The sequence below is a fragment of the Megascapheus bottae genome, chromosome 2, assembly GCF_031878675.1.
Source record: "Megascapheus bottae isolate mThoBot1 chromosome 2, mThoBot2.hap1, whole genome shotgun sequence".
In the NCBI taxonomy this organism is placed as follows: domain Eukaryota; kingdom Metazoa; phylum Chordata; class Mammalia; order Rodentia; family Geomyidae; genus Megascapheus; species Megascapheus bottae.
Window position 1 is genome coordinate 49,743,002 of NC_143510.1, and position 27,574 is coordinate 49,770,575.

The following is a 27,574-nucleotide window of genomic DNA, read 5'->3' on the forward strand; positions in this document are numbered from 1 at the left end:
CCCACCCATTGGTCCCCAACAGGACAGGAGAGGTCTCGGCCTCCTCCAGCCCTTCCTCCTCACTCGAGGTCCAGACATCCAAGCTCAGACCTTCTTTCGTAGGTAGTCTCTTGGAAGGAAAAAAAAAAGCAGACTTTTACATTATTCTATGAGCAGTTTTTATTTTATTCGAATAATCATACATAGTATGTGCCAGGCTGCAGACGTCTGTGGACACCTCCTGACAGTGTCTGTAAGAAATAAGAGTGTAGTGTGGTGATAATTTAGTTGATCGGTTTCATCAGTTAATTGATTCGTGAGCCTCAAAACAACTCCAATACAGCCACTATAGTTATACACAGAGCATACCTGCAACCCCAGAAATCAAGCAGCCGAGAAGATCCACAGAAGAAAGCCAGACTCGGCTACATGAAGCCTGAGACCTGAGAATCAGCATTCAAAGCCACGCTGGGCAGTAAAGCACTGAGATCTTACTTCCATTCACCACCAAAAAAAGTGGAGCTTTATAGAGTAGTGACTCAAGTGGTAGAGCACTGGCCTTGAGCCAAAAAAGGGGTGAAGGGTTAAATAGTGCTGCCACCTCCAACAGAACGCTGAATGTGGGCCAGCTTGACTGATTGCAGAGCCACAGGGAAGACACGGGCTGAAGTACTCCACAGAGAACAAGACTTTCTCATCCAATAATAATCCTTATTAGAGTCGGTGTTCATTGAGTGCTCCCTACATAGCCCAGAGAGACCCCAACACTTCCCATGCCTTGCTGTGTTTTCTCCATGCTCGTTCTGCCCTCCTTGCTTCTTGCCTCTTTCCCCCTCTACAGCCCCGCTCCACCCTCCTCTCACCATGGAGTGTCTCCCTCGCTCCCTGCTTTCTGCTGGTCAGTTTGACAAAGGGAGACTAAGCCGAAGATCCCAGGGGGATTTAGGTCCTCGGTTCTTCCCAGCTCCCCGTACTCCAGGAGGCAGCTTCCTCCCAGATCCCTCCTCCACCTCAGCAGCCCAGGCAAAGTCTCCTGCATCTTCAGCTCTACAGAGTGATCAGCTGATCCGGACTCCCCACAATGGGTCCTCACCTCCAGAACAACAAAAGAATATGGAGGAGGAGGAGGAGGAGGAGGAGGAGGAGGAGGAGGAGGAGGAGGAGGAGGAGGAGGAGGAAGAACAAGGGCCATGCCAAAAGAAAAAAAAAAATGTGTGGCCACAAGCAATTTGCTGCATGTGGCCCTGAGTGGCATCACCCCACGCAACCCTGTGAAGTGGGTGCCGCTGTTCATTTTGCTGACAGATGAGCAAAGTGGGACATGGACAGGATCAGTCACCCAATGAAAGACAGACCCCAAGGAAATTGGCAGCGCTAATTCAAGCCCAAGAGTTCCTTGAGTAGTTTGACCAAGAGACACATAGATCTAAGAAAGGACTGACCTCCCCCTAATGCAACAGAGAAACGCTATGACCTCCTGCCATGCAGGTTTTAGAGCTGGGAGTGGAGCCAGGTCCCTACCTGGGTCTGGAAAGCAAACAAGGGAAGGGGAGACAGCAAAAGCCTTCTTGGTAGCTGATGGGAGGAAAAGATATTCTTCTCTGCCTTTCCAACCCCCAGCCCAGGCTCCCAAGCTCCTAGCTTCCAGCAGGGAGCAAAGAGAAAAGATGACAGAGAAAAGAAGTTTCCCACTTGTGTTCAAATGGGCCTGGAGAATGGGATTAGGGTGGGATGGGAGCCAAAGGAGAAGGGGAAAGGAGCATAATTTCAAGCCCAAATCCCCATGAGGACCCTAGGCATGAGCTGAACAAAGTTGCTGGGTGCAGAAGGACCAAGCTAACAGAGAAGCTGAGTTCAATCAGAACCAGGCAGAGAGGCCAAGACAGCAACAGGCATAGCCACAATGTGCTGGGAGAACAGGAAGGGTCCAGCCAGAAGGTTTGGACATAAGAGCCTAGGGAAGGTTTCTAGGGGGCAAAAATTGGGGTGCTAACTTGAGAAGAAAGAGGAATATAAGGCACTGGTGGGTTTTGCCTGTAATCCAAGCTACTCAGGAGGCTGAGATCTAAGAATCAGGGTTCAAAGCCAGCACAGGCACAAAAGCCTGTGAGACTCTTATCTTCAGTTAACCAGCAGAAAACTGGAAATGGCACTGTGGTTCTAAGTGGTAGAGCCTTGAGCTGAAGAGCTCAGGGGCAGTGCCCAGTCCCAGAGTTCAAGCCCACAACTAACAACAAAAAAAGGGGGGGTAGGGAGGAAAGGTTAGGACTGAGACATTCTAGAGTTTAATGGATGAGGGACAAAAATGCAAGAACTAATAAAAATATGAGTGGAGATATAGGAGATAGTATGCATTGGGCACCAGTGGCTCACGCCTGTAATCCTAGCTACTCAGGAGTCTGAGATCTGAAGGCTGAGGTTCCAAGCCAACCTGGCAAGAAAGTTGGTGAGACTCATATCGCCAGATAACCACTAAAAAGCCAGAAGCTGAGCTGTAGCTCAAGGGGTAGAGTGTCACCCTTGAGAAAAATAGCTCAGAGACAGGCCCTGAATTCAACCCCAATACCAGGAGAGGAGAGGAGAGGAGAGGAGAGGAGAGGAGAGAGAGAGAGAGAGAGAGAGAGAGAGAGAGAGAGAGAGAGAGAGAGAGAGAGAGAGAGAGAGAGAGAGAGAGAGAGAGAGAGAGAGAGAGAGAGAAGCTGGAGAGAGACTGGAGAGACTGAAGAATTGCTTTCACAAGTTCAGAGGAGTTCCCAGAGAAATGAGGCCACATTTAGACAGATATTCCTCAATTTGCCTTTCAAGGGAAGCAGGTTGAATAGTCTCCCCGCTTTTGTTTTTCTGGGTGAGATGTGCAAGCTCAGGGCAGAGTAGAATTGCTGAAAAGAGTGGTGTAAAAACTGCACTTTGCCACAGAGATTCTTTGTCTCTGCCCTTTAATCTCCCTTGCAATGTTCTTTTGGAACATATATTCAAGGCTAGCATCTGTGCCATTGGCCTTGGTGAAAGCTGAACCAGGGTACCCATGAGAAGGAGTGTGAAGAAAGGACACAAAACAATGGGACCCTTCCCTGCACAGAGGACCCCCTCCCCCCCCCCACACACACACCCTGTTCCAGCACAGGGCATCTGAACTAGTCAAAGGAGGCCAGTATCGAGACCTAGGCTCTGGTTCTCTTGGGTGGGAAAGATCGTGTTGAAGCCTCAAGGCTAGGATAGTGCCTCAAATCTGAGTGTCTTGAATACAATTTGCAGGAAGAAGGTAGGAAAGGGACATAGAGTAAAAAAGGAATCTGGTGCTGTTTCTTCACTGGGGGGAGTTGGGCAAACAGAGGGCCAGAGAGAGGAGGACAGGAGTAATATCCCTGGCTCCAGCCTCCATCTTCTTGGCAATAGGCCTCTCCCCCATCACTAAAGGATGTGTGTGAATGCACACACATATGTGCATTACTGGGACTTTAACTCAGGGCCTTGGCATTGTCCCATAACTCTGTTGTTGGTCCTCTGCCACTCAAGGAAAGCTCACATGGACTTCCCTGCCTGGACTGGCTTCAACTGTGATCCTCAGATCTCAGCTTCCTAAGTAAGTAGGATTACCAGCATGAGTCACAAAATAATAGTAGCCCATCCAAGAGAAGACTTTCAGATCAGGCTGAAAATTGTGGGAAATGGAGAGACTGAGGCTGACTGGCCAAAGGATGGGTTCTGCACACCTTGACTTGGGGTAGGCATTACACAGATAAGAAGCCACTGACTGAGCACTCAGAGCAGAGGTGAAGCAAGACTTTATTGATGGTCTCTCTCAGATTTCCTTGTGAGCAGTGGACACGGTAGGGGGCGGGAGAAGGAGCAGAACTGATGGCTTCAGGAAGGAGGTGGCTGCCAGATCACTCAGTATATGATGGATGTCTTTAGACTCGACTCCACGGTCTTCTTCACAATGGTATGACCTGAGCTGGAGCCAGAGCTAAAGCCAGAGCCAAAGCCAGAGCCAGACACAGAGCAGGAACCCAAAGCAGGACGGCGATCAGACTCCAGGTCAGTAGAGTAGCCTCCAGTCACGATGCTGGAGCAGCCAGACCCAAAACCGCCTTTCCTGGCTCTGAGTCCACAGGTGTCTGCAGGGCCACCACCAGCTCCTCCACATGCCGAGGCACCACCTTCCATTATGGCTGCCAAGAAATGTGTCTACGTCATCACAGCGTCCTCAGTGCCCTCAAGGGGATCCCCATATTCAAGTTCCCCTCATACTTACAGATAGTGACCTGGCTGGGGCACTCTCCAGACATCCTGGGGGAGAAGAGACAATACCAGAAATGTCAACAATGGAGGCAGGTGCTTAGGCACAACCCATCCACAACCCACCCAACCTCTCATAAGATCTTCAGTCCTCAGTGCAAAAATCTTTCCTTCGCAATTCATGATGTCAGGAAATCTCCCAGAATACCCCTCAACAGGGAGAGCCCTGTGAGTACTTCCCCCACCCACTCCAGTCCTGCATTCCCAGGTCCCTCCAGCCTGTCCCACCTGCACTCCTCTCCCTCCAGCAGCCTGTGGTAGGTGGCGATCTCCACATCCAGGGCCAGCTTGGTGCTCATCAGCTCCTGGTAGTCACGCAGCAGGCGGGCCATGTCCTGCCTGGAAGTTCTCAGAGCTCCTTCCAGCTCACTCAGCTTGTCCTGGGCATCCTTCAGAGCTGTCTCCCCATGCTGCTCACAATCGGAAATGGCTGACTGCAGGTTGGCATTCTGGAAGTGAGGGGACATGAGGGAGAAGGTAGGGATAAGCCCCCAAAGACCCACAAAGACACAATGGAAGAAAGAACACAGACCAAATTTTCACAAACCTAGAATTGCTGTAGCTACTCCATCCTCTAGCCCTTCTCACTGTAAGGGAAAGTATGACCTCCACAATTTCCCTACCTCCTTTGAAGGTTGAATTAGATCCCCCAAAAGTTTTTGACCACCCAGAACCTCAGAATATAATCCTATGTGGAGATAGGCCCTTTACTGATGTCCTGAGCTAAGGATCATATATTATCATACTGTAATTAGCGTGTGTCCTAAATACAATGAGTAGTGTCCTTAGAAGAAAAGAGGGCTGGAGGCATAGCTCAAGTGGTAGAGCCCTAGGACCAGCAATACACACACACACACACACACACACACACACACACACACACACACACACACTTATATGTATATATATACATATATATGTAGATTATTATAAGAAAGGCTCTGTGTGAGATCCTAGGCCTACATGCACTTCAGAAGCTGTGGTAGGGTTTGGGGCCCCATACTGAGCGGTTCTGGTTCCCCAGGGTCTGCAGGAGACCCAGGGATCAGCATTGGAAAGAAAGATCACACAGAATATTCCAGAACTGGAGTTCCACTGGGGAAACGTTGAACAGGAAATTGAGCACTATCCTTCACCTCAGACCCCGCCTCCCATTTCAAAGGAGAGATGGTAAGGAAACACGAAGACCTCCACACGCCCCGAGGACCTTCTCCACAGGACCATCCTTGCGTGGGAGGATACTTGGAAGTGAAGAACGAGCACCTCAGACTATGATCTCTGCTCCCTACCCTCTGAGCACCCCCAAAGTAGTTCTTGCAGTTTGGGGGATGTAAATTGGAGATTCTCAAGGACAAGTAAGTGATGACATCATAAAGTATGACCACATGCCTCCATGAGAGTGCCCTTTTCTGCCTACATCATGCCTACATCTTGCCTGCTCTCCTACCTCTCACCTTCCCCAACAGCTGCCCAGGAAATGCACTCTGAGCCTTCAAGTCTCTGCTCAGTTTGAGGAGCAAGAGTCAAAGAAGAGATACACAAAGAGACAAAGTCACTTTCTTCCCAAGGAGCTGAGAGCAAGAAGTCCATCTGGAAGTGAGCTCACTACAAGTGACTGTCGCCCAGAAATGCCCATGTGAAGGCTAGCTAGAGTTCACAGGGTGCAGGAGGCTGAAGGAGGATGCAGGCCCCCTCTCTATCCACATGAGCCAGACTCACATGGGCCACTTAGCCAGAGCTTCTGCACAAACCATGTGAGCCTGAGCTGGTGAGCCAGACCCAGGGGCAAGATGGGAGGCTGCCTGCAGAGGATGGGGCCAGGGGCCTCACCTGATCCCTGAGGCTTGCAATCTGACTCTGCAACGTGTGCATGGCGTGTTGCAGCTGGGATATCTGCATCTTGGTCTCCTTCATGCTGTCCCCATGGTGTTGGGCCGATGCCTGGAGCTCCTGATACTGAAGGGCACCAAGGAGACACCATTGGTTGGGAAGATGGCAACCTTTGACCCCCAACAGCAGGGGACCCACCATCTCCCAGTCTTTGGAGGCGCCTCCTGACATCTTCATCTTCCCAACTCAAGTCCAAGACATGGTAGATAGGCCTATGGAAAGCCCAGCCTTTTGGAAAGAGCCCGGGACCTCAGAGAGGTTATCAAAAACCACCCCAATGCCAGATTCTGATGGCTCACAGCTGTGATCCAAGCTACTCAAGAGGCTCTTGTCTTGAATGAACCAACAAAAAGCCAGAAGTGGAGATGTGTGACCTTGAGAGGGGGGAAAAAAGCTCAGGAATTGGCCCTGAGTTCAAACCCCAGTAGTGACACCAAAGAAAAAATAAATAAATAGCACTCCAGTGGGAGACCGAGAAGTGCCCCATACCAGGCCTCTCCACCTCCTGACCACCACCACGACCTAGCCCCATCACCTTAGTGTGGAACACAGCCTCAGCCTCAGCCTTGCTGCTCTGGGCGATCTCCTCATAGCGGGCGCGGATCTCAGCAATGATGTCATTGAAGTCCAGGCAGCGGTTGTTGTCCATGGAAAGCACCACAGATGTGTCGCTCATCTGGGGCCGCAGCTGGCCCAGCTCCTGCGGGAGAGATCGGCCCAGTCTCCACCACCCTGGTGCTCTCCCTCTCATAACCACGCCCGCACAGTGACAGTCAGTTGCCTGCGTTCATCCGGGGTGCTGAGTACCGTGTGCCCTTGGTGGAGCTCTGTGTCTTCATTTAAAAGGGAAGGCCAGCCGGGTGCTCCTGCCGCGTGCCTGTCCTTGCTAATCAAGAGGCTGAGAGCTGAATTTGACACCAGCCCAGGCAAGAAAGTCCATGAGACTCTTATTGCCAAAAGTGGAGCTGTGACTCAAGTGGTAAAGCACTAGCCTTGAGCAAATTAAAAAAAAAAAAAAACCTCAGGGACAATGCCCAGGACAACTCAAAAGAGAACAAAGAAAGAGAATAAAGACAGGGGCTTATCAAGATGGTGACTCCTGCAGCTCAGGCCTGAGGTCCCCGTCACTCTTCTGACTCTTTAGGGTACTCCCTGGCTTACAAGCCCTTTGCATTTCCCAGGAGACACCAACGCACCTCAGGCAGTGTGCTGGGACCCCAAATCTCATCCGCAGGTTAACTGCCTTGCTTTCAAATCCTCACACTAACTTACCTCCTAACACAGGCTAATTTGACATGGTGGCCTCTCTAGTTTTCCAACCTTCCTTTCCCTCTCTCCATAGCCCTCACCTCCTTCTAATACACATCAGCTGACTATGTTGAGTGTGTGTGCACTGGCACTAGAGCACGAATTCAGGGCCTGATGTAGTGGAATTATTTTAGTGGAATTTTTTTTTGCGATGCTGAGAATTGAACCCATGTCCCTATACATATAAGTCAAGTTCTCCACCATTGGGCCACACACTCAGCCTAAGAACAGGCTTCTAAAGGACAGCTTTTTAGCTCAAAGCTATCATGTTAACACTTGAGCCACAGCTCTGCTGCCTCCTCCTCCTCCTTTTCCTCTTCTTTCCTTTTCTTCTTCTTTCTCCCTCCTCCTCCTCATCCTCCTCCTCTTCTTTCTGTTTAATTGGAGATAAAAGTCCCATGGACTTTCCTATCTGGGTTGCCTTTAAACCGCATCCTCAAATCTCAGCCTCCTGAGCAGCCAGAGTTACAGGCAAAACCCACCAATGTCCAGTTTACATCACTCACTGTTTACTAAATCTAGTACTTGTGCCTGTAGGAAGCTGATCTTGTGTGTTTTCCATCTGGCTATCCATTACTGTGTCCACAGTACCTGGGGATCCACACAGTGACTTCTCAGAAATTGACTATCAAATGACTGAATAATCACAAATCCAAGCCACCCTTTCCAGTCACCCCCTCTTGGCCTCTCTCCCCATCACCTTGCCTACACTATCCCCTTCATTGTTCTGGCCCACCCCTGGCAGAAGCTCACTTCTTCATACAGACGCTTCAAGAAGCAGAAGTAGTCTCTCAGAGACTCCAGCTTGCCTTCCAACTCCAGCTTGCTCAGGAAAACCCCATCTGCATCCTGGTGACAAGAAGATAGAGCTCATGAATCCTCACTTCCTCCAGGTGGGCCCATTGTCCTTCCTAAACCAGTTCTGAACGATGCTCCAGCCTATGCCCACCTCCAGGAAGCCCTCCCTGCATAATCCTGCCCTTCTCTACTTCCTCCACTCCCTCCTCCCTTTCTTGCAATGCCCCCCAGAGCTGGACATGGAGTGCCTTATCTGGAGGGTCTCTGTGGCTGGGTAAATGTCCCCTTTCAGAGGAGGACTGCATACAGAGTGATGGCAATCCTGGGTCAAGAGCCCCACCCTCTACCCTCCCAAGCTTAGGAGCAGACTGCACAGTGCGGGGGGGGGGGGGAGAGGGGGGGACGATCTGATCCCAGCACTTGCCCTTCCCACCTTCTTAAGGACCCCGAAGTCATCCTGCACCATGGCGTGCTGGTGTACCTCCTGTTCATACCTGCCAGGTAAGTAGAAAAGGACACATCAGGGCCAGGACTTTGGCCTAGTGGTAGAGTGCTTGCCTAGCATGCACAAAGATTCGGGTTCAATTCCTCTGTACCACATACATAGAAAAGGCCAGAAGTGGTGCTGTGGCTCAAATGACAGAGTGCTAGTCTTGAGAACAGCCCAAGGATAGTGCTCAGGCCCTGACTTCAAGCCCCAGGATTGGCCAAAAAAGAAAGAAAAGGACACATCGGACATCTGCTGATGTCGGAGCCCACGACCCCATCCCCAAGCTCACTGTCCCTGAGCAGGGGCCTTGCCTTTAGACACCCGAAAGCCCACCCCAGATTGGGAAGGATGGAAGAGAACCAGTGAGGGCGGGACCCTGGTCAAGACGGGCTACACTCATAACCAGACTTGTCGAACCGAAACTCCTTTCACAACTACGCAAAATAAAATGAGAATAAGATTTGTTTTGCCAGTCCTGGGGCTTGAACTCAGGGCCTGAGCACTGTCCTTGGGCTTTCTCAAGGCTAGAGCCCTACCACAGCACCACATCTGGTTTTTTTTTTCTGCATATGTGGTACAGAGGAATGGAACTGGGCAAGCACTCTATCACTAGGCCAAACTCCTGGCACCTAGAATAAGAGTTTCTTAACTTATTTTTTAAACCATGGCTAGCTTTCTTCTCCTTTCCCATTGGGAGGTTTTTATCACATCCTAGCTATGTCCCTGGGCCACTCAGCCCCTGTCCCCTGTGAAAATAGGCCGCATCACTTCACACTTTCTAAGGCAATTTAAATGCCTGCTCTCAGGCTGAGTGTGTGGCCCAGTGGTAGAGAACTTGCTTCATGTGTGTAGAGACACGGGTTCAATCCCCAGCACTGAAAAAAGAATCCACCAAATGCCTGTTCTTACTACAGACAAGTATCATCTATCAGCTTGGGTTTTATGAGGAGAAAAGGGCTAGACTAAGACTCTCCACCACTCAGTGATTAGCCTTAGGAGACCCAGAACCTTGATCACCCACTCCTCCACCTCCCACCGGCCCTGGAGATCAGAGGGAATCTCTCTCCAGTGTGCAGATGTGGAAACAGAGGCAAGTGTGGATGGCTCAGGCCACACGGCCTCACCCTTCAGCTCAGGGCTCCCTCCCCACAACCCCACTATGAATGGTGGCATGTGCATGGGGATTGCCCCACTAAATTCATTGCCTTCCAGGGACCAGAGGACATCTGAGTCACTTTCTTGCCCACAGCCTGCTAAACAGGAATTTCTTGAGGAAAAAAAAAAAAAGCCACTGAAGCATTATTTAAATAGGCCCTTCCCAGCCCTGACCAGAAACCTGGGCCCTGCTGACAGGGCCTGTAGGAATGGGCCCCAGCCCCGTGGTGAGGGGACATAGCTTTGGTCTTCCTCTAGTGTGCGCTGAGCTGGGCAGGTGGCTGCCTGAGTGAAGGAGAAGGGGGAATCGTGGTGCAGACGCATTGTGGGAGACCCACGGACTGTAGAAGCCCTCCCGGACCTTTCCCACGAGGGGAGGTGCTTACTTGGCCTTGTACTCCTCCTCCTGGTCCTGGCAAGCTCTCAGCTCCGTGTCCAGTGCCCCTCGATCTCTCTGCAGCTGCTCCAGCTGCCTCCTGAGCTGGACCAGGCAGGCTTCGAAGACAGGCTCCAGGCCCCCGGGCCCATTGTTCACCTCCAGCTGCTGCAGCAAGGACCACTTGGTTTCTAAAACCTTGTTCTGCTGTTCCAGGAACCGCACCTGCAGCCGGAGAACAGAGACCCTGAGGCTCCAGCTTCGGGATACACTCCTGACCATCCCCTCTGTCCCCTGAGCACATCCACAGGGTTGGATGGATCAATATAGAAGTGTCTTTCCCACCACTGAGCAATGTTCTCTACCCCAAAGCCCCAGTCATGGAATAACCAGGCCTTCCTTGGTTAGCATTAACAGAGAGCATCGAGGTAGACTAGAGGAGGACTTCCTTGCTGTGGAAGCAAAAATGGTAGGAGGAGGGCAGACTTGCCCATTCCCCGGCTGAGCTGCCTCTCACCTTGTCAATGAAGGAAGCAAACTGGTTGTTGAGGGTTCTGATTTCTTGGGTCTCCTGTGTCCTGACCGCCTGGAACTGGGGGTCAATCTCAATCTTCAGGGGCGTCAGCAGACTCTGGTCCAAGGTCACTTCTTGAATGCCCCCCCGGGGGCACAGGGAAAGCCAAGGGCCACCACTTCCTTTTACAGCCCATACCCCAAACCTTCCCCGGGACCCCCAGGCCCTTCCTCGAGCACCTCCTTGGCACCCCCGGAAGGAGCCAAGGCTTCTGGTGCTGAAGGCAGCCCGGCCACCGGCTCCTGAGAGAGCAATACTGGCTGAGCGAGCACTGAAGCCCCTCTGGGCCCGGCAGGGGGAGAGAGACATGGCAGAGACAGGCAGTCACGTAGCTATAGACAGACAGGTGGTCAAGGTGTGTGTGTATGTATGTTCCTGCCCTGGGGCTCAGGCACGGGACTTTTATCCCCTCCTGTCTCTGGGCTGGGCCTTGGAGAGCAAGATGCTCTGAGTCTGAGTGTGTCGGACACTTGGCTCTGGCTGATTTACTATGACGCACCTGGAGAACGGATGGCAGGCACGTAAAAAGATCAAGGGAGAAGGAGGCCCAGCTCCTGCCTTGGGAGCTCCAGGGTTGGTGGGAGGAGATGAGGAAGCAAGCAGAGCCCTGGGTCACCGCACTGAGCAATGGGTAAAGTCACAGAGGACTATTCAAGGAAGGCTTCCTGGAGAAGGAGGCCAGAGAGAGGAAGATGCTTAGAGGAGATGGGGAGGAGAGGAGGGAGAGGAGGTACCAGGCACCCTAAAGATACAGGACATAGAACAAATCTTCAAAAGGAAGACTTGTCCTGAAAGAGGTGGAGGAGGGAAGCCCAGTGCAGAGCTTGAAGCTGGGAGGTAGGGAAGGTATTGCTAGCCCTGTCGACTGAAAGGTACTTCAGGATTTAGAAATGACATAGAAAAAGCAGGGCACCCAGTCCCTCCTCTAACCCAACCCAGCAATCATCCAAGTGGCACCACCCGCTGAGAGCTGACCTCCCCAGCCAGGATCTGTGCTCCCACACACAAGTGCCATGGTGGGGGGGGGGAGGCGGCGGGGGTGTGGTCTGTGTGTCCAGAGTACAAGTCAGAGGCACCAGTCTTCAGTATAAAAATGTCCCTACCTCTAATCCTAGCTATTCAGGAGGCTCAGTTCTGAGGATCACAGTTCAAAGCCAGCCGTGGCAGGAAAACTCTATGACACTCTTATCTCCATTAACCACCAGAAACTAGAAGTAGAACTGTGGCTTAAAGTGGTAGAGTGTTAGCCTTAAGCAAAATTGCTCAAGGAAAGCCCCCAGACACTGAGTTGAAGCCCCATGCTGAACCAATAAATAAATAAATAAATAAATAAATAAATAAATAAATAAATAAATAAGTGGATTTTTAAAACTACTCTTGAGGGAATGGGAGCAGAAACTGATGAGTTCGAGTCTTCCCGGGATGGACTTCATCTCTGAGAGCAAAGTCCAGCCATCAGAGCAACACTCTAGGTTTACCTAGGATTCTTTTTGTCCAGCATCCTGCCCAAGGCACACTTCTCTAACCTTCAGAGCTGGGTAAAGCTGGATAAAGCTGGATGGAACTTGAAAGAGCTGGATGGAGCTGTCAGCTCCAATTCTTAAGAAAGTCTATTGCTTCTTGCTGGGCACAGTGGCTCATGCCTGTAATCCTAGCTGCTCGGGAGGCTGAGATCTGAAGATCATGGGTCAAAGCCAACCCAGGTAGTAAGGCCTGTGAAACTCTCCATGGGTGGTTAATTCCCAATGAACTACCAAAAACAATCTGGCAGAGCTGTGGCTCAAGTGGTAGAGTGCTGGCCTTAAGCAAAAGAAGCTCAGGGAGAGTGCCCAGGCCTTGAGTTCAAGCCCCAGGACAGACACAGGACCAAATGCACAAAAAGAATGTCTACAACCTCCTTATGTGCCAGCAATATTTTTGCTCCCTAAACCCCCACCAAAAGCTTGGGACATTTGGAAGATAGGACACTGGGATCTTTTTATTATTATTATTATTATTATTATTATTATTATTATATTTTATTGTCAGAAAAATGTATAGCAAGCGGGGCTACAGTTACATCCAGGTAGTAGGTGCATTACTTCTTGAACATTGATACCCCTTCTCATGTTTTTGTCCCCCTTTCACTCTCCCCAGCCCCTCCCAATCATCTTTATTTCCCCCTTCCCTTCCCTATTTCAAATAAACAAATAAACGGATATACAAAATACCAGGTAACAAAGTCAGATACATTAATCACATGAGATTAACCATAAGGGGAAAAAAGAGAAAATAAATAACTATACATAGTACATTAAGAACAACAATCACAAAGATGAACCTCTTGTTTGCTTTTGAAGATTTGTTCTATGTCCTGTATCTTTAGGGTGCCTGGTACCTCATCTCCCTCCTCCCCTCCCCAACTCCTCTAAGTATCTAGAATTCATTTCGTTTCCTCTCATCCTACATGATCATATGTACACAGCTTTTGAGCTATTGGGATCCTCTGCTAGGAGACTTCTAGATGGGACACTGGCATCTCTGACAATGTTGTTAAGACAGATAGCCTTCAAAACACCCAGGAGAGAAGCTATGAGGAAGTCACTCTTTGGCAATTAGAACAATCGCACAGGTATTCCACCCAGACCAGGCAATCCTGAGACAGCCCCTCTCCCCTCCCATCCGGGGATTACAATCCCCTTCCTTCTTGCCCTAGCCATCCAGCAGCCATCTCTGAGTGACACGGAAGGGAAGGAAGAGGCGGGCCTTGGGCCTCTGATGGGGACTGCAAAGGAATTCATGACACTGGGGCCAGGAAGAGGAAGGAAAGAGCCAGGAGAGAGATAGGCATGCCAGGCTGAGCTGCTCCAGATCCAGCCAAAAAGGAATGAGTGCATGTCCCAACCTCTCCTCATCCCCACAACCCCTACCATACAAAGGCGAGACAGGGGCCTTCCTGCCCCACTCTGACCTTCCTCAAAAACATCCCTGGAGCCCTCCTGGGACCAATAGGGACCACCTAGCATTTTCAGCATTGAAAAGGTAAAAGTCAGAGGTCACAGGTGGCATTGGGTCCACATGGGATTCAGAGAATTTCCCTATGTATGTAAGAGACTATGAGGTCATGTGATCCAGTGCCTGTGTGTGTACTCCCACCATAGCATTGTGTGAGACAAGACCATGCTGTCTTGGGAAATCTTCAAGGTCACAACAATTGACCTCTAAATCTGGCCTCAGAGGGAGGCTTGCCCCAGCCCACCTACATGATACTCAGGCTTGAGCCACCATACCAACCAGCTCAGACCACAAGCCCCAGGGCAGCCCCAAAACCAGCCTCCTCTTCCTCATGCCACCCTTCAGCCTTGCGTAGAAAACCCATGAAATGCTGGATCTTTGTTTCTCTGTGTCTGCCTGGCTCCTCCCTCTCCAGTCAGCTCTGCATCTGCCACACATAAGGTATGGGGAAATGTTTATGAAAGAGATGACTCTGGATCCACCACAGTTACCCAGGAACCTTCTCAAATCCTCAGATTTGTAAGTACTGATGTAATACTCGCTTACCTAAATGATTAAGTAACGATCATTTAGAAGACGATTTGGGTTGCCAGGTGCTGGTGGCTCATACCTGCAGTCCTAGCTACTCAAGAGGCTGAGATCTGAGGATTACGGTTCAGAGTCCATGAGACTCTTATTGCCATAAAACTACTTAGAAAAGGCCAGAAGTTGCACTGTGGCTTAAGTAATAGAGTGCTAAGCTTTGAGCACAGAGAGGCTCAGGGACAGAACCCAGGTGCTGAGTTCAAGCCCCAGGACACGCAAATAAATAAATAAATACAAACCTTTGGGGATGCAGAGAAAAACACAACAGGGGCTGTGATGCAGATCAGTGACAAAGCACTTGCTTAGGTGCTTGCCTAGCTAGTGCAGTGTTCTGGGTTCTGTCCCCAACACCCAAAAAGGAAAGATTTGAAAAGCTCAAGTGTGTGCATGCACACACACACACACACACACACACACACACACACACAGTTGGAGATGCACAGAGGCCCCCTCTCAGTGGGGGACTTCTCCACACACTGGTGTCCAAATCACACAGCAGAATTATAAATGGCTCAGGTATCATGACTACATAACACTTAATGCAGCAAAGACTCCATAGGAGGTCTTTCCTCACCTGCAGGCCCCTGCGCCAAGAGACCTTAGAATCCAACAAGGAAACAGACACTAAGCAAGTAATTAGACACGTCCAACTGCAATTATGATAAGAAGAGATGAGACGGAGCATTTTGAGAGAGAGAGAGAGAAGGAAAAGAAAAGAGGGGCCAAGAGTTTAGCTTAGTGGTAGAGTGCTTGCCTAACATGCACAAAGACCTGGGTTGGATTCCATAGTACCATAATCCATAGAAAAGCCGGAAGTGGTGCTGTGACTCAAGTGGCAGAGTGCTAACTGAGAAAAACCCAAGGACAGTGCTCAGTCCCTAAGTTCAAGTCCAGGACTGGCAAGAAAAAGAAAGAAAGAGAGAGAGAGAGAGAGAGAGGAGAGAGAGAGAGAGAGAGAGAGAGAGAGAGAGAGAGAGAGAGAGAGAGAGAGAGAGAGAAAGAAAGAAAGAGAAAGAAAGAAAGAAAGAAAGAAAGAAAAGAAGGAAGGAAGGAAGGAAGGAAGGAAGGAAGGAAGGAAGGAAGGAAGGAAGGAAGGAAGGAAGGAGGGAGGGAGGGAGGGAGGGAGGGAGGGAGGGAGGGAAGGAAGGAAGGAAAGGAAGAAAGGAAGAAAGAAAGAGGGAGGGAGAAAGGGAAAGAGGGAGGGAGAGAGGGAAGGAGAGGGGAAGGAGGGAGGGAAGGAGGGAGAGAGGGAGGGAGGGAGGGAGAGAGGGAAGGAGAGGGGAAGGAGGGAGGGAGGGAGGGAGGGAGGAAGGAAGGAAGGAAGGAAGGAAGGAAGGAAGGAAGGAAGGAAGGAAGGAAGGAAGGAAGGAGACCAAACCTAGTTGGGTCCCTAATTTATTCTTGAACATGCTAAGAACCTCCAGGCCTTTGAACTTGCTGCCTCCTCTCCCTGGAGGGCTCCTCCCCAGATGCTTATTCTCAGTCAAATGTAGAACACTGAAGACATCCCTCCTCTGTTACTTCTGTGAGGCTCCCAGCTTCTTTCAACACAGGATCCAACCCTTCCTGATACACTGTGTACTTCACTGCTTTTGTTGTCCCTATGCACATGACCATGAGCTCCTTTGCCCTCAGCACTGGAAACAGTGCCTAGAGATCTGAAGATGCCCCCCCCAAAATGTGAGGACTGAAGGAACCCCTTTTCTGTTTTGTTTCATTGATTTCTATCTCTGGAGATTCTGGTTCATCTTAGTACTCTTCTCTGCAGCTCAAGGCATCCCTTCTCTGAGCACCCCACCTACCCATCCAAGCTGGGAAAACATCTTAGAGTTTGTGGAATACACACATGCGCGTGCATGTGTGTGTGTGTGTGTGTGTGTGTGTGTGTGTGTGTCTGGGTGTCTGTGTCTGTGTGTGTCTGTGTGACTGTGTGTGCTGCCAAGCACTGACTGCCAGCTGAACACTGAGTTAAGCAATATGAGAGACACAAGATGGATGAATAAGGTCCCTCCTTATGGAAAATAACATTTAGTCCCATAGAAGATACACCCCTGCGCTCCCGTGGGAGACCTCAGGGAATGAGCCTCGGTAGGCTGGCCCAGGTGTGGTGGCAGGAATTCTTCTCTTCACCCTGCTGGAATAGCATAGTCTTAGAGGAAAATGAAGACAGAGCCCAGGAGTGCATGACTCCGCCAGGAGCCATAGTTCACGGCTATAACCCTAGCTACTCCAGAAGTTGAGATCTGAGGATCGCTGCTGGAAGCCAGCCTAAGCAGGAAAGTTCATGAGACTCTTACCTCCAATAACTACCAAAAAAGGCTGAAAGTGATGCTGTGCTCAAGTGGAAGAGTGCTAGCCTTGAGCAAAAGAATCGCAGGAACAGTGCCCTGAGATCAAGTGCCAGGATGGGCAAAAGGAAGAGAGGAAGGGTGGGAGGGAGGGAGAGAAGGGAAGAAAAAATAAGGAAGGAAGAAAAGAAAACAGAAGTGAAGGAGTGGCTCAAGTGGTAGAGCACCAGCCTTGAGTGAAAAAGCTGAGGAAAGCTCCCTGACCCTGAGTTCAAGCCCCAGGACCAGCACAAAGAAGAAGGAAAAAGGAGGGGGGAGAGAAAATGAGGAGGAATGGGAAAGGAAAGAGTTTGATTCCTTCAGAAACTGTAACAGCAGCCATTTCATTTTCTTAGCATGTCTGGAAAGCACAAAAGCATCTGCTGGGGCAAAGAGAGCAACTCAGCACAAGGAGAGCAGGGTGAAAGAGAGGAGGAGGGGGAGGACTGGAGTGAAACTTGGGGGAGGGGGTGCCCCCCACTCACTCAGGTTCCCAGCTGCCTCAGGCCACCAGAGTGGCCTGGATGGACATCTCCCACGCTGTGCCCCTGCCTTTGCCAGCCCGACCCCACCCCCACGGACAGCCTGACCCCAAACACCATGGAACCTTCTTCAGCTCTGTGGCTAAGAAAGTCATGCCAAATTCCAACCCTGAGTACCCTGATTATCCAGGTATGTCAGTCATTCAAATTCAGCTCTAACCATCATCCTGTCCTCCTGTCCACGGCATGATGACATAGGACAATAATTTCCCTACATACAATCAAAACCCCCACTTGCTCTCTTCTGTTCCTGATCCTAAGCGATTCAGTCCTGTTAATCACAACTTCCATGTGATAATCTTATTTTTCTAATTCCTCTGCAACCCAAACAGAATGAGTAAAATGTGCCCCCACTGGCCTGTGCCCCTCCTCTGAGGATGTCCACCCCAAGGCGGACACAGAGGCTTGCTCTGACACAAGAAGAGCCCAGGCTTCCCCAAAGCCCAAGAGGCCAAGGGCAGCAACAGCTGCCGCCCCCACTTAGACTGGACCTCACCATTCTGCCTCTCTGGGCCAGTGAGGATCCTGACTGCAAGCCAGGCAATCCTCTATCCTCTATCCTCAGCCTTGTGCCCTTCCTGGCCCCTGGGCCAGGGACCCGCAGCTCCTGTGGTCCTCACTGAACTGCTCCTGAAGGACGGTGGAACCCCTACATGGGAATAAGCATTTTGGGACACTGGTGCCAGCACAGCCCCTCCCTGACAGGGGAAAGAACTTCCCCACACACAGGAAGAGCACGTTCTCAAGACAGCGGGACTTTGCCAGGGAGCTCAGGGTTTCAGGATAGGTCCTCAAGTTCCAAGTAGAGGAAAGAGGGATGAAGATACTAACAGCTCATTTACGTGGGTAACACAGTCGTGGCTCTTTGATGGGTACTTGCTTTGGGTTACTGGGGACTGAACTCAGGGCCTGGGTCTCTCTAGGCAAGCAGTCTACCAGTTGGGCTAAATCACAGTGCTTTTGCTTTTATGTTTTTGCTTGTGTCTTTGTTTTGTTTTGTTTTTCAGATAGGCTTTTTCCTAGGACTAGCCTCAGACTGAGTTCCTCCTGCCTCTGTGTCTTACATGCGTGAACCACTGAGCCAAACCAACAAGGAATGATATTGTACACATCAAAATTCTAGTGAAGACCCGGAGGCATTGGTCCCTTCAGAGCCTTTGAAGTTCCTTTATCCTCTTTCCTTCTCACCACCATGTGAGAAGTAGGTATTGTTTGTTTTGAGTCACTCCACAGATGGGGGTGGGTGGGGGATAGAGCAAGCTCCCAAGATGGCAAAGACACCAACGGTCCAAGTGACGGGGAGAATATGGGTCCTCCAAGCTCACAGCACCCGAGAAGCCAGCACCCCCACACCCTCTAAGATGCGGTGACAAGCATTATTCCCTGGCTGGAGGCTGGAGGCAGAGCCCAAGGGAGAATGACTCCTGTGTCCCTTGCTGGGGAAGCCACTGCTGGCACACACGCTGAGCTGGCCAGCTCCCAGGGTATAAATGTGCCACAGCTGATTTCTAGCTCTCTGAGTTTGCTCCAGTGGCTCCATGAGCAGAGAGTGGGGACAGGTGAAGGCCTGCGTGTCCAGAAATGACTGTCCCAGACAGGGAGGCTGGCTCAGGACACTTCATGTGTTCCCCTGAGTGGGGAGAGGAAAGCGGGTTAGGGGAGAGAGCAGCGCATGAGAAAATAGGCCAGGCTCTGCAGCAAGCAGCCAGGGTCTCTCTGGCCCAATCAGGTTGAGCCGGTTGAGCACCCTGCTGCTAGCAACCCGCCCTGGGACTGACAAATATTATAGGCTTGTTACTAAGGACAGCCTCCCAGAACCCAGAGGCTGACAGGCTGCCTCTCAGGGAAAGGTCTGTGCATTCCTGCTCCAGGAGTGGGCAGTCGGGCACCAGTAGGGACTCGTGGGCTGGTGACTGAGACATGACCCCATGGACCACCTCACATGACTCATCCTTCCCGGGGTCACACAGATGACCCTGCATGGGGCATAGGGGCTAGAGTGAGATTGTCTACTCCCCAAGGAACCATGGTGGCAGCTCTTGCCTGAAATCCTAGCTACTCTGGAGGCTGAGATCTGAGGAGCACAGTTCAAAGTTAGTCGGGGCAGGAAACTCTGTGAGACTCTTATCTCCATTTAATCACAGAAAAAGCCAAAAGTGGAGCTGTAGCTCAAGTGGTAGAGCACTAGCTTTGAGCAAGAGGAGCTCAGGGCAGTGCTCAGGGCCTGAGTTAAAAGCCCAAGACTGAGAAAAAAAAACACATTCTGAGAGAATAATACTGTTATCACCACCCACTAGTGGATGTGACATTGATGGAGCAGTGCGAGAGGATGCCATACAGGCAAGAAGGGCACCGACATGGCGGGGGGGGGGGCAGAGGCACATGTCCAACTTGACAGCAAATGAACTGATCACCAGAAAGCATCATCTCAAAACAAGCCAACAAAAAGTTTAAGGTTCTACCTGACAGGTGGTAGTCCCCACATCTAACCCAAGAAAGCAGACCAGACCAGATGTGCACATCTGCAATCCTGGTACACTAGCAGCTGAGGCAGGATTGTGTGTTAGGAAGATGGAGATGGAGACAGAGGGAGAGACAAAGAGAAGATAAAGGGGAAGAGAGGGGAGGGGAGGAAAGAAGAGAAGAGCAAGAAAAGAAAGGTAAGGGAACAGGGGAGGGAAGGAGGAGAGGACAGGGCCAGGGAATAACAGAGGAGAGCAGGGTGGGGGGGGGCAGGGGAAGGACGGGAAGGGAAGAAGGAGCAGGAGCATGTTTGATATCAGGCTGGGATTGAAAGCAGGGGTGTATGGTGGAATTCCCCCTCCATTCAGATCCAATCTCTAAACCCACAAGCCCTGGCTTCCTCCTCCAGGTAACCTTCCTTCCTGAGTCATGACAGAAATAAGGTCAAGACAGTCAACCTTGAGCAGGAAGGGCAAGGTCAGCACCATGGAGACGGATCAGGACCTGCTCAGGGCCCATCTGTCCCACCTGTACTGTGGCAACATAGAATGTGTCTTTGGGGACTATGTCAGAAGAGCCAGCAAACAACCTTCCTGCCGCTGCCTCGTGCATGGGCTGACGCTTCTGAGACATTGCAGTTACACCTCATCCATGGCTGTGTCCTGTACCTTTATCCCAACAGCAGTGAAAAATAAGGCCCAGAGGGCCAGCCAGGAGTTTGACCTAGTGGTAGAGTGTTTGCCTAGCATGCACGAAGACCCGGGTTCGTTTCCTCGACACCACATACATAGGAAAAGGCAGAAATGATGCTGTGACCCACATGGTAGAGCTCTAGCCTTGAGAAAGTCCAAGGACAGCACTCAGGCCCTGAGTTCAAGCCCCAGGACTCGCAAAAAAAAAAAAAATGAGGCTCAGAGTGGGTCATGCAACCTGCCAGTGTCAGGCCGCATGGTGTAGGACTCGAATCTACTAAGCCAGGACTCCCTTTGTCCTGCAATATGGAAGGAAGGCCTGGAGCAAACCCTGAAACAAGAGTGGTGTTAGAGGAACCCTCAGCACCGCTGTCGAGGCAGCTCATTAATCAAGGCCACCTTCTCTCACCCATGGGGACTGAGTGCTTCTCTAAGACAAAAACCACCCTCACCTCACCACCCTCAAATACCTTTCAGCACTATTTGGTCAATACACACTGTGACTTAATGGTGTGTCCTACATGTGCATGTGTTATTTTATCTTCACCTCTGTCACACATGCCCCTGAGTGAGATCCCTGTGTCACACACAGGGACTCAACTAAAGGACTCACTTGCACAGATTTCAGGCCTTTCCAACATATCCTCTGCCTGGTCTCTTTCATGGAGGAGCCTTGCTCTGGAAGCCCCACCTGATCACACACACAGGCACACACACACACAGGCACACACACACACACACACACACACACACACACACACACACACACACACACACACTGGAGCCAGCCGCTGACTCCCCAGACTGCACAGCCTACCCCAGTCCAGGTCCCAGAAGCTTTGCCAGGATTCTCCAGGACATAAACACATTCCCAGCATTCCTTTCCAGGAAGAGGCAGGAATGTGGGTTTCTCCCACTCTTGACTCCCTCTGCAGGTGACCGTGGTTCCTGCAGCCAGGAAAGGACCCGGGATCTGGAGAGGAGGCAGCCAGACAGCAAGCACCAAGGCCTCAATAGAAGCAGGGTGCCCAGGGTACCTAACAGAAGTGTTCTCCCAGGGAGTTCCTTCTCACCCTTCACACTTCTAGTGGCCATGAGACCAGAGGACCCCCTCACCACCCCTCGAATCAAGAGGGCCCCAGAGTACCTGCGATTTTCAGATCGCTGATGCACTTTGTTTTGGTCACTCATGGGACCTGAACTCAGAGTTATGCTTATATACTGTCCCTGAGGCTTTTTTTTGCTCAAGGCTGCCACTCTCCCACTTGGGCCACAGCTCCACTTCCAGTTTTTCTGATGGTTGATTGGAGAGCAGAGTCACACAGACATTCCTGCCAGGGTTGGCTTCAAACCAAAATCCTCAGATGTCAGCCTCCTGTGTAGCTAGGATTGCAAGGATGAGCCACCAGTGCTTGGCTTCTCTGCTGGACCAGCTGGCCCTGAGCCAACCCAATTCTCTAGGAGCAAACTCCGAGGACCCTGGAGCTACCTGGGGTACATTCACCTCTGGGGAATAGGACCCTATGGGCTGAGAACCAAGAATCAGATGCTGCCTCCATCTGGGGCCAGCTGTGTGGTCTCAGACATGGGCCTTCGCCTCTCTGTGTCTCCCTCTTCCCTCTTGCCTGTCATGAGGAAATAGCAATTTCACAGGCTTCTGTGTGTGTTATAGAATAGGACTCTTACCCGGTGCTGCTGGATCACCCTATAATTCTAGTTACTCAAGAAGCTGAGGGTCAAGGTTCAAAGCCAGTCTGAGCAGAAAAGTCCATAAGAGTCTTATCTTCAATTAACCATCAAAAAAAAACTAGAAGTGGGCCAGGAGTTTTGCCTAGTGGTAGAGTCCTTGCTTAACATGCACGAAGACCTAGGTTTGATTCCTTGGTACCACATACATAGAAAAAAGCCAGAAGTGGGTGCTGTAGCTCAAGTGGCAGAGCTCCAGCCTTGAGCAAAAAGTGTCTAAGGACAGTGCTCAGGCCCTGAGTTTAAGCCCCAGGACTGGCCAAAAAAAAAATAATAATAATAATAATAATAAGCCAGAAGTATAAGTGAAATGAATTCCAAGGTTTTTCCAAGAAAAACAAGAGGTTTTTCTTAGTTATTGTTTTTAATGTATGGTTTGAAATTATTTCTTTTTTATTTTATTTTTTTCTTTTGGTTTATCCCCTGCTATCACTGTGTCTGATTTTGGTAACTGGTGTATTGTATATATGTTTATCTGAATTTGGGGAATGGAAGGGGAACAACAAAATGGTGAGACAAAGGACAAAGGGCAAACCAATGCAACAGTAATACTCACAAGACAATATGTTAGAAATGAATTTTTACAACTTGGAGGAATGGAAAAATGGGAGAAAATGGGGGGGTAACAATGTCTGACAAGAAATGTACCCATTACCTTACATAGGTAACTGTAACCTCCCTGTACATCACTTTGACAATAAAAGTAATTTTTTTAAGCCAGAAGTGGCACTGTGGCTCAAGGGATAGAGTGCTAACCTTGAGCAAAACAGGCTCAGGAATAATGCCCAGACCCTGAGTTCAAGCCCCAAGGCCAACACACAAAGTTGTTGTTGTTATTATTATTATTGTTGTTGTTGTTGTTGTTATTAATTAGAACAAGACCCCAAAAGGGACATCAACTATTTCATGAACTATTATTATTGCCTGTCAGCCCCTGCTGACAGACACCAAGCCTGCCCTGTCTATTACAAGACTCTGGGGTTTCCTCCTGCTCTAAGGACAATCTCCTTTCTAACCCCATAACAGAGACGGAGAACATGTAGAGACATTTCGTTGTGCTGTTATGATAGTTTGTAATGAGGAGTATATGAGATTGTGCAGGACTCCATGTATGCTTGTGCATGTGTGTCATATATAGGGTTTTGAATGCACAGCCTGTGTGTGTGTGTGTGTGTGTGTGTGTGTGTGTGTGTGTGAGAGAGAGAGAGAGAGAGAGAAGAGAGAGAGAGAGAGAGAGAGAGAGAGAGAGAGAGAGAGAGAGAGAGAGAGAGAGAGAGAGAGAGAGAATGTGAGGAAGGGGGGATGTTACCCCTGAGTGTGCAGGGTGGCTATATGTGCACATGAGCGTGTAAGTGTGAGAGGGAATGCAGGTTCATGGTGGGCTTATGCCTTATGAACCTGTAAATATGCTGTGCATATCCGCTGTGCGGGAATGTCGTGTCTGCACACTCCACCCAGCATACACCTCTCCCAGTGAGGGCTTCATTGGTGGCAAAAATGCCCCATGCTGAGGGCACAATGTACTTACTTGAGAACAATCTTGATCATTTTTTTCTTTAAAGCTTTCTGGTTTGGAAGAAGGAGGAGGAAGAGGAGGAGGAGGAGGAGGAGGAGGGGAGGAAGAAACTGCCAACTGAACCCAGCCCAGCCTTAAACCTACCCCACTGATCGAAACTGGAAGGAAACTACACCCAGCAGCCTGCCCTGCCCAGGAGGCTCCTCTCAGGCAAGGCCCTGGAAGCAGATGTCCCTTCCCCTGCTCTCCTTGTCCCTCTGATGGTGTGAGGGCACTGACCAGAAGCTTCCCCTTGTACAGGCTCTGAGAGCACCCTGCCACCTGTCCAGGCAGGCCCTACCCAACCTAACACCCTGTCATGGGGCATCTAGGGCAACTTAACTGCCCACAATGATGCCCTCCAGAAGGCAGCTTTTCACCCTTCCCATCTCCTCAGAGACAAAGGTCCAGGGGGAGGGATCTCAAGGAGGCCCCCCAGGGGCAGGGTGGATTTGAGAGGGGTCTCATGGCCTCTTCTATACCATGTGTATACTCCGTGTGCAGCTAGCTACTACATGCTAGGGGCTTTCTACTCCACATTTCAGATCACCCCCATTTTGTAGATGGTTAAATTGAATCTCAGCCAAGTTAAAAGCCATGTTCATGGTGACACCATGAGGGATGGCAAAACTGGAATTTGCACCCAGGTCTATCTGTACTGCCTTCCCAAAGCTGTAGCCTCATCTTTGATCTCTAATGTGTCGGGGAGGAGGCAGAAAGGAGCTGGCAACACTGCCATGATTCTCCCCTCACCAGGGGTGTGAGGGGAATCCAGAGAAGCAGACAGACACAGACACAGAGAGGAAGAGACAGGCAGGCAGGAAGACACAGAGACATGTAGAGACAGAGATGCTGAGATAAAGCAGGACAAGTGTGGAGCCAGTGAGGTGGGCAGGTGGCAAAGGCTTAGCTTGGGGAGCATGGAGTGCCTCAGGAGCCAAGGAGAAACTGATGATGGAGAAAGCCGAGTATGAGGAATCTCCAGTCTCCATGACACCTGACACGGCGATACCTAAAGTATGGGGTGCCGAGTACGGCCATGGAGGCTCACCACTGACCTCTCTCCCTTGTTCATGTCCCCCTGTGATATCGCTGCCCCACCAGCTCATTTTCCTCCTGGTTGACATTGCGAGTCCACGGATCCTGAGGCAGGACAGTTCCTGGGCAACTGAGCACCTCCAACTCTGGAATGTGACAGGGCTTCATTCCTCAGGCTTCCTCATTCCACAGCAACAAGGGGGCCTGCTCAAACCCCGGGGCCCAGGGGGAAGTGACCTGCCAGGGCCCACAAAGAGGACAGACACACAGAAGGGGACCTGGCTGGAGACCAGAGGTAGAGGAAACAGGCTGGGAGAGATGGCAGGGCAGGGCGAAAGGAAGGAGAGAGTGAGGGATCTAGGTGCCAGTGGGGTAGGATTCTTCCCTGAGTTGCAAACAGTGCACCCAGCTTCACCAGGGACGCTGCTCCTAGGCTAGCAGCATGCCAGGAAGAGCCTATCAGAAACCACAGGTGAGCTGGGTGCAGTGGCTCACACCTGTAATCCTAGCTACTCAGAAGCTGAGATTTGAAGATCAAGATTCAAAGCCAGCCTGGGCACAAAAGGACTTGAGACTCTTATCTCCAATTAACCTCTAGAAAATGGGAAGTGGAGCTTGACTCAAGGGTAGGGCTGTAGCCTTGAGCTGAAGAGCTCTGGGACAGCACCCAGGCCCAGAGTTCAAGCCCCATGACCCACAAACAAAACAAGAACACAGGTCTGTGAGTCACACCTATAACCCTAGCTACCCGGGAGGCTGAGAGCTGAGACCAGTTCAAAGCCAACCCAGGCAAATAGACCAAAACTTTTGTTTCCAATAAAGAAGCAAATAGAGCTGAGGCTCCAAGGGTCGAGTGCCAGCCTTGAGCCAAGCTAAGGAACAGTGCCCAGGTTCTAACTTCAATCCCCACTACCAGCACACACGCAGACACACACACACAAGAGAGTGAGACAAATTATCTTTCTCTTTCCTCTCTGTCTCTGTGTCTCTCTCTGTCTTTCTCTGTCTCCCCTCCCCCACCCCCCAGGACAGGGGAGGAATAAACAGAGAGGCACCCAATCCCCTTTGAAGAATTTCTTGGTGCTGCTGCAGGCATAATGATAGAGCACTCACCTGGGAGTACTCTCGTCAAGCACCACCTCCTCCTCCCCCAACCCAGGATAACAGACCAGAGACCAGACTAGGGGACAAAATCAGCACACAGCAGGACCAGCCCAAGGGGTCCCAGGACAAGCAGAAGAAGGCTGCCCCTTAGAGGTGAAAGCAGGGTTCTCCAGAGCCCCTGGGCCCCAGGAGCAAGCTCCATCTCAAGTACCCCTTGGGAGGACTTGCTCTCTAGCAGATGAAATGAACCCTGTTACAGTTTTTAAGTCACTTGATGCCAGCTTTGGAGAGCCGTGTATAAAATGATGGTCCCTGCCATCGTGCATGGCCATGAAGGGATCTAAGCACTTAGCACGCAAGTGACAGTTCCTTGTTTATGAAGACCACTGAAGAAAGCCGACAGGGCTCCTCCCTACCCCGGAAGCCACTAGACTCAGATCCCTGCCTGGTGCTGGCCGGGGTGGTCCAGCCAGATTTATTTCCACATGTTTCATCTGGCCACCAACAATCGTCACTCCTGCCACTTCAAAGCCTCTGGGTCCCGTGTGGCCTCTGTCCCTTCTTCCTCATGCTCCTTCCTGGAACCTTGACTACCAGCGAACCCCAGAAGGAGCCTAGAGCCTGTGTTGGAGTGAGGACAGGGAGCCTATCACAGAATGTGGGATCTGACACCCCAGTAGGTGCTCTGGCTGTGGGCAGGAAGCCTGGCTTCGCGCGCCCCCTGCAGGGAGATCTCGGGATGCAGGAAGACAGAGATGAGCCGGGCCTGCCTCCTTCCAGCTCTCAGTCTGGCAGCCACCCTAGCCCTCTGCAACTGGAGAATCTGGGAGCAAAACTCCCCAGATGATCATATACCCCAAAAGCTCATGTCTGGCCCAAATCCCAAAGGGTCAGCACTGAAGCAAGGAGAATTGGACATCCCAGACTGTAAGCACTATTTGCCAGGATCCGAGGATGTGGGCCTCAGATGGACTTCCCACTCTGTAAACCAGCAGCAGGAGGAATTGGGCTTCACTTTGTGAAGAATCTAGGGTGCGAAGGGGATCCTAAGAAAAGTCGAGCGAGAGCCTCATCTCGCTGGAGGCTACACGGGTCTTCCCACCTGGGCCATAAGGGAGAAAGCCAGGGCTGCAACTGGTGGGATTCAAGTCAGACTAAGGAAGGACTTCCCCACAGCAATGGAACTGTTGGAGAACCCCAAAGAAGTCCCTAACTTCCTTCCCACCCAGAGTCAGAGACACCAGTTCACCTTGGAGGGAAAGGACAGAGAAAATGCAGCGACAGCAGCATTTGACTAAGGAGAGAGAGAAAAAAATATGTCAAAAATGCTCTGAGCCTGCACTTGGCTAGTTGGCATAAACAAAAGTTCCGTGCCTTCACAGCGGGCTGGCCTGGGCTGGGGCAGGCGTGTGAATGGGGACACGGGAGGGCGGCGCAGCAGGGTGTGTGTGTGAACAAGTGAAGTCATTCTCTCTGGGTAGCTCTTCTTAATTAGCACCCTGGAAAGAAAAGAAAGAAAAAAAAACTCCCAGCCAGCAAAATTGAATCTTGCCAACTGGGAGTGTACCCTTCTGGCTCACCCAGGTGCTTGAGGCCAAGGCAGGGGGAAAACAAAAAATCTGGAAGGCAAAGAAGGAAGGAGCCTGCTGAAGGCCTGGA

The 27,574-nt window shown here is 50.8% G+C and overlaps 1 protein-coding gene across 1 annotated transcript; it reads right to left on the reverse strand.

Moving 5' to 3' along the window:
* Window positions 1-3,747: 3,747 nt before the first annotated feature.
* On the reverse strand, window positions 3,748-11,178 carry Krt78 (keratin 78). The gene is made up of 9 exons (XM_090356242.1): window positions 10,813-11,178; window positions 10,306-10,520; window positions 8,708-8,768; window positions 8,230-8,325; window positions 6,704-6,868; window positions 6,109-6,234; window positions 4,507-4,727; window positions 4,235-4,269; window positions 3,748-4,151 (listed from the first exon to the last, which is right to left on the reverse strand). The coding sequence occupies exons 1-9, from the start codon at window positions 11,176-11,178 to the stop codon at window positions 3,871-3,873; spliced, it is 1,566 nt and encodes a 521-aa protein (XP_090212368.1). The 3' UTR covers window positions 3,748-3,870.
* Window positions 11,179-27,574: the final 16,396 nt, after the last annotated feature.

What these genes read in the sequence shown, in the direction of transcription:
- Krt78 (XM_090356242.1), bottom strand. Translation starts at nt 11,178, where the DNA reads ATGTCTCTCTCCCCCTGCCGGGCCCAGAGGGGCTTCAGTGCTCGCTCA. An exon ending in TTGCTTCCTTCATTGACAAG is followed by an intron (nt 10,521 to 10,812) that starts GTGAGAGGCAGC and finishes CTCCGGCTGCAG; the next exon opens with GTGCGGTTCCTGGAACAGCA. An exon ending in TTGCAAGCCTCAGGGATCAG is followed by an intron (nt 4,728 to 6,108) that starts GTGAGGCCCCTG and finishes CCTCACTTCCAG; the next exon opens with AATGCCAACCTGCAGTCAGC.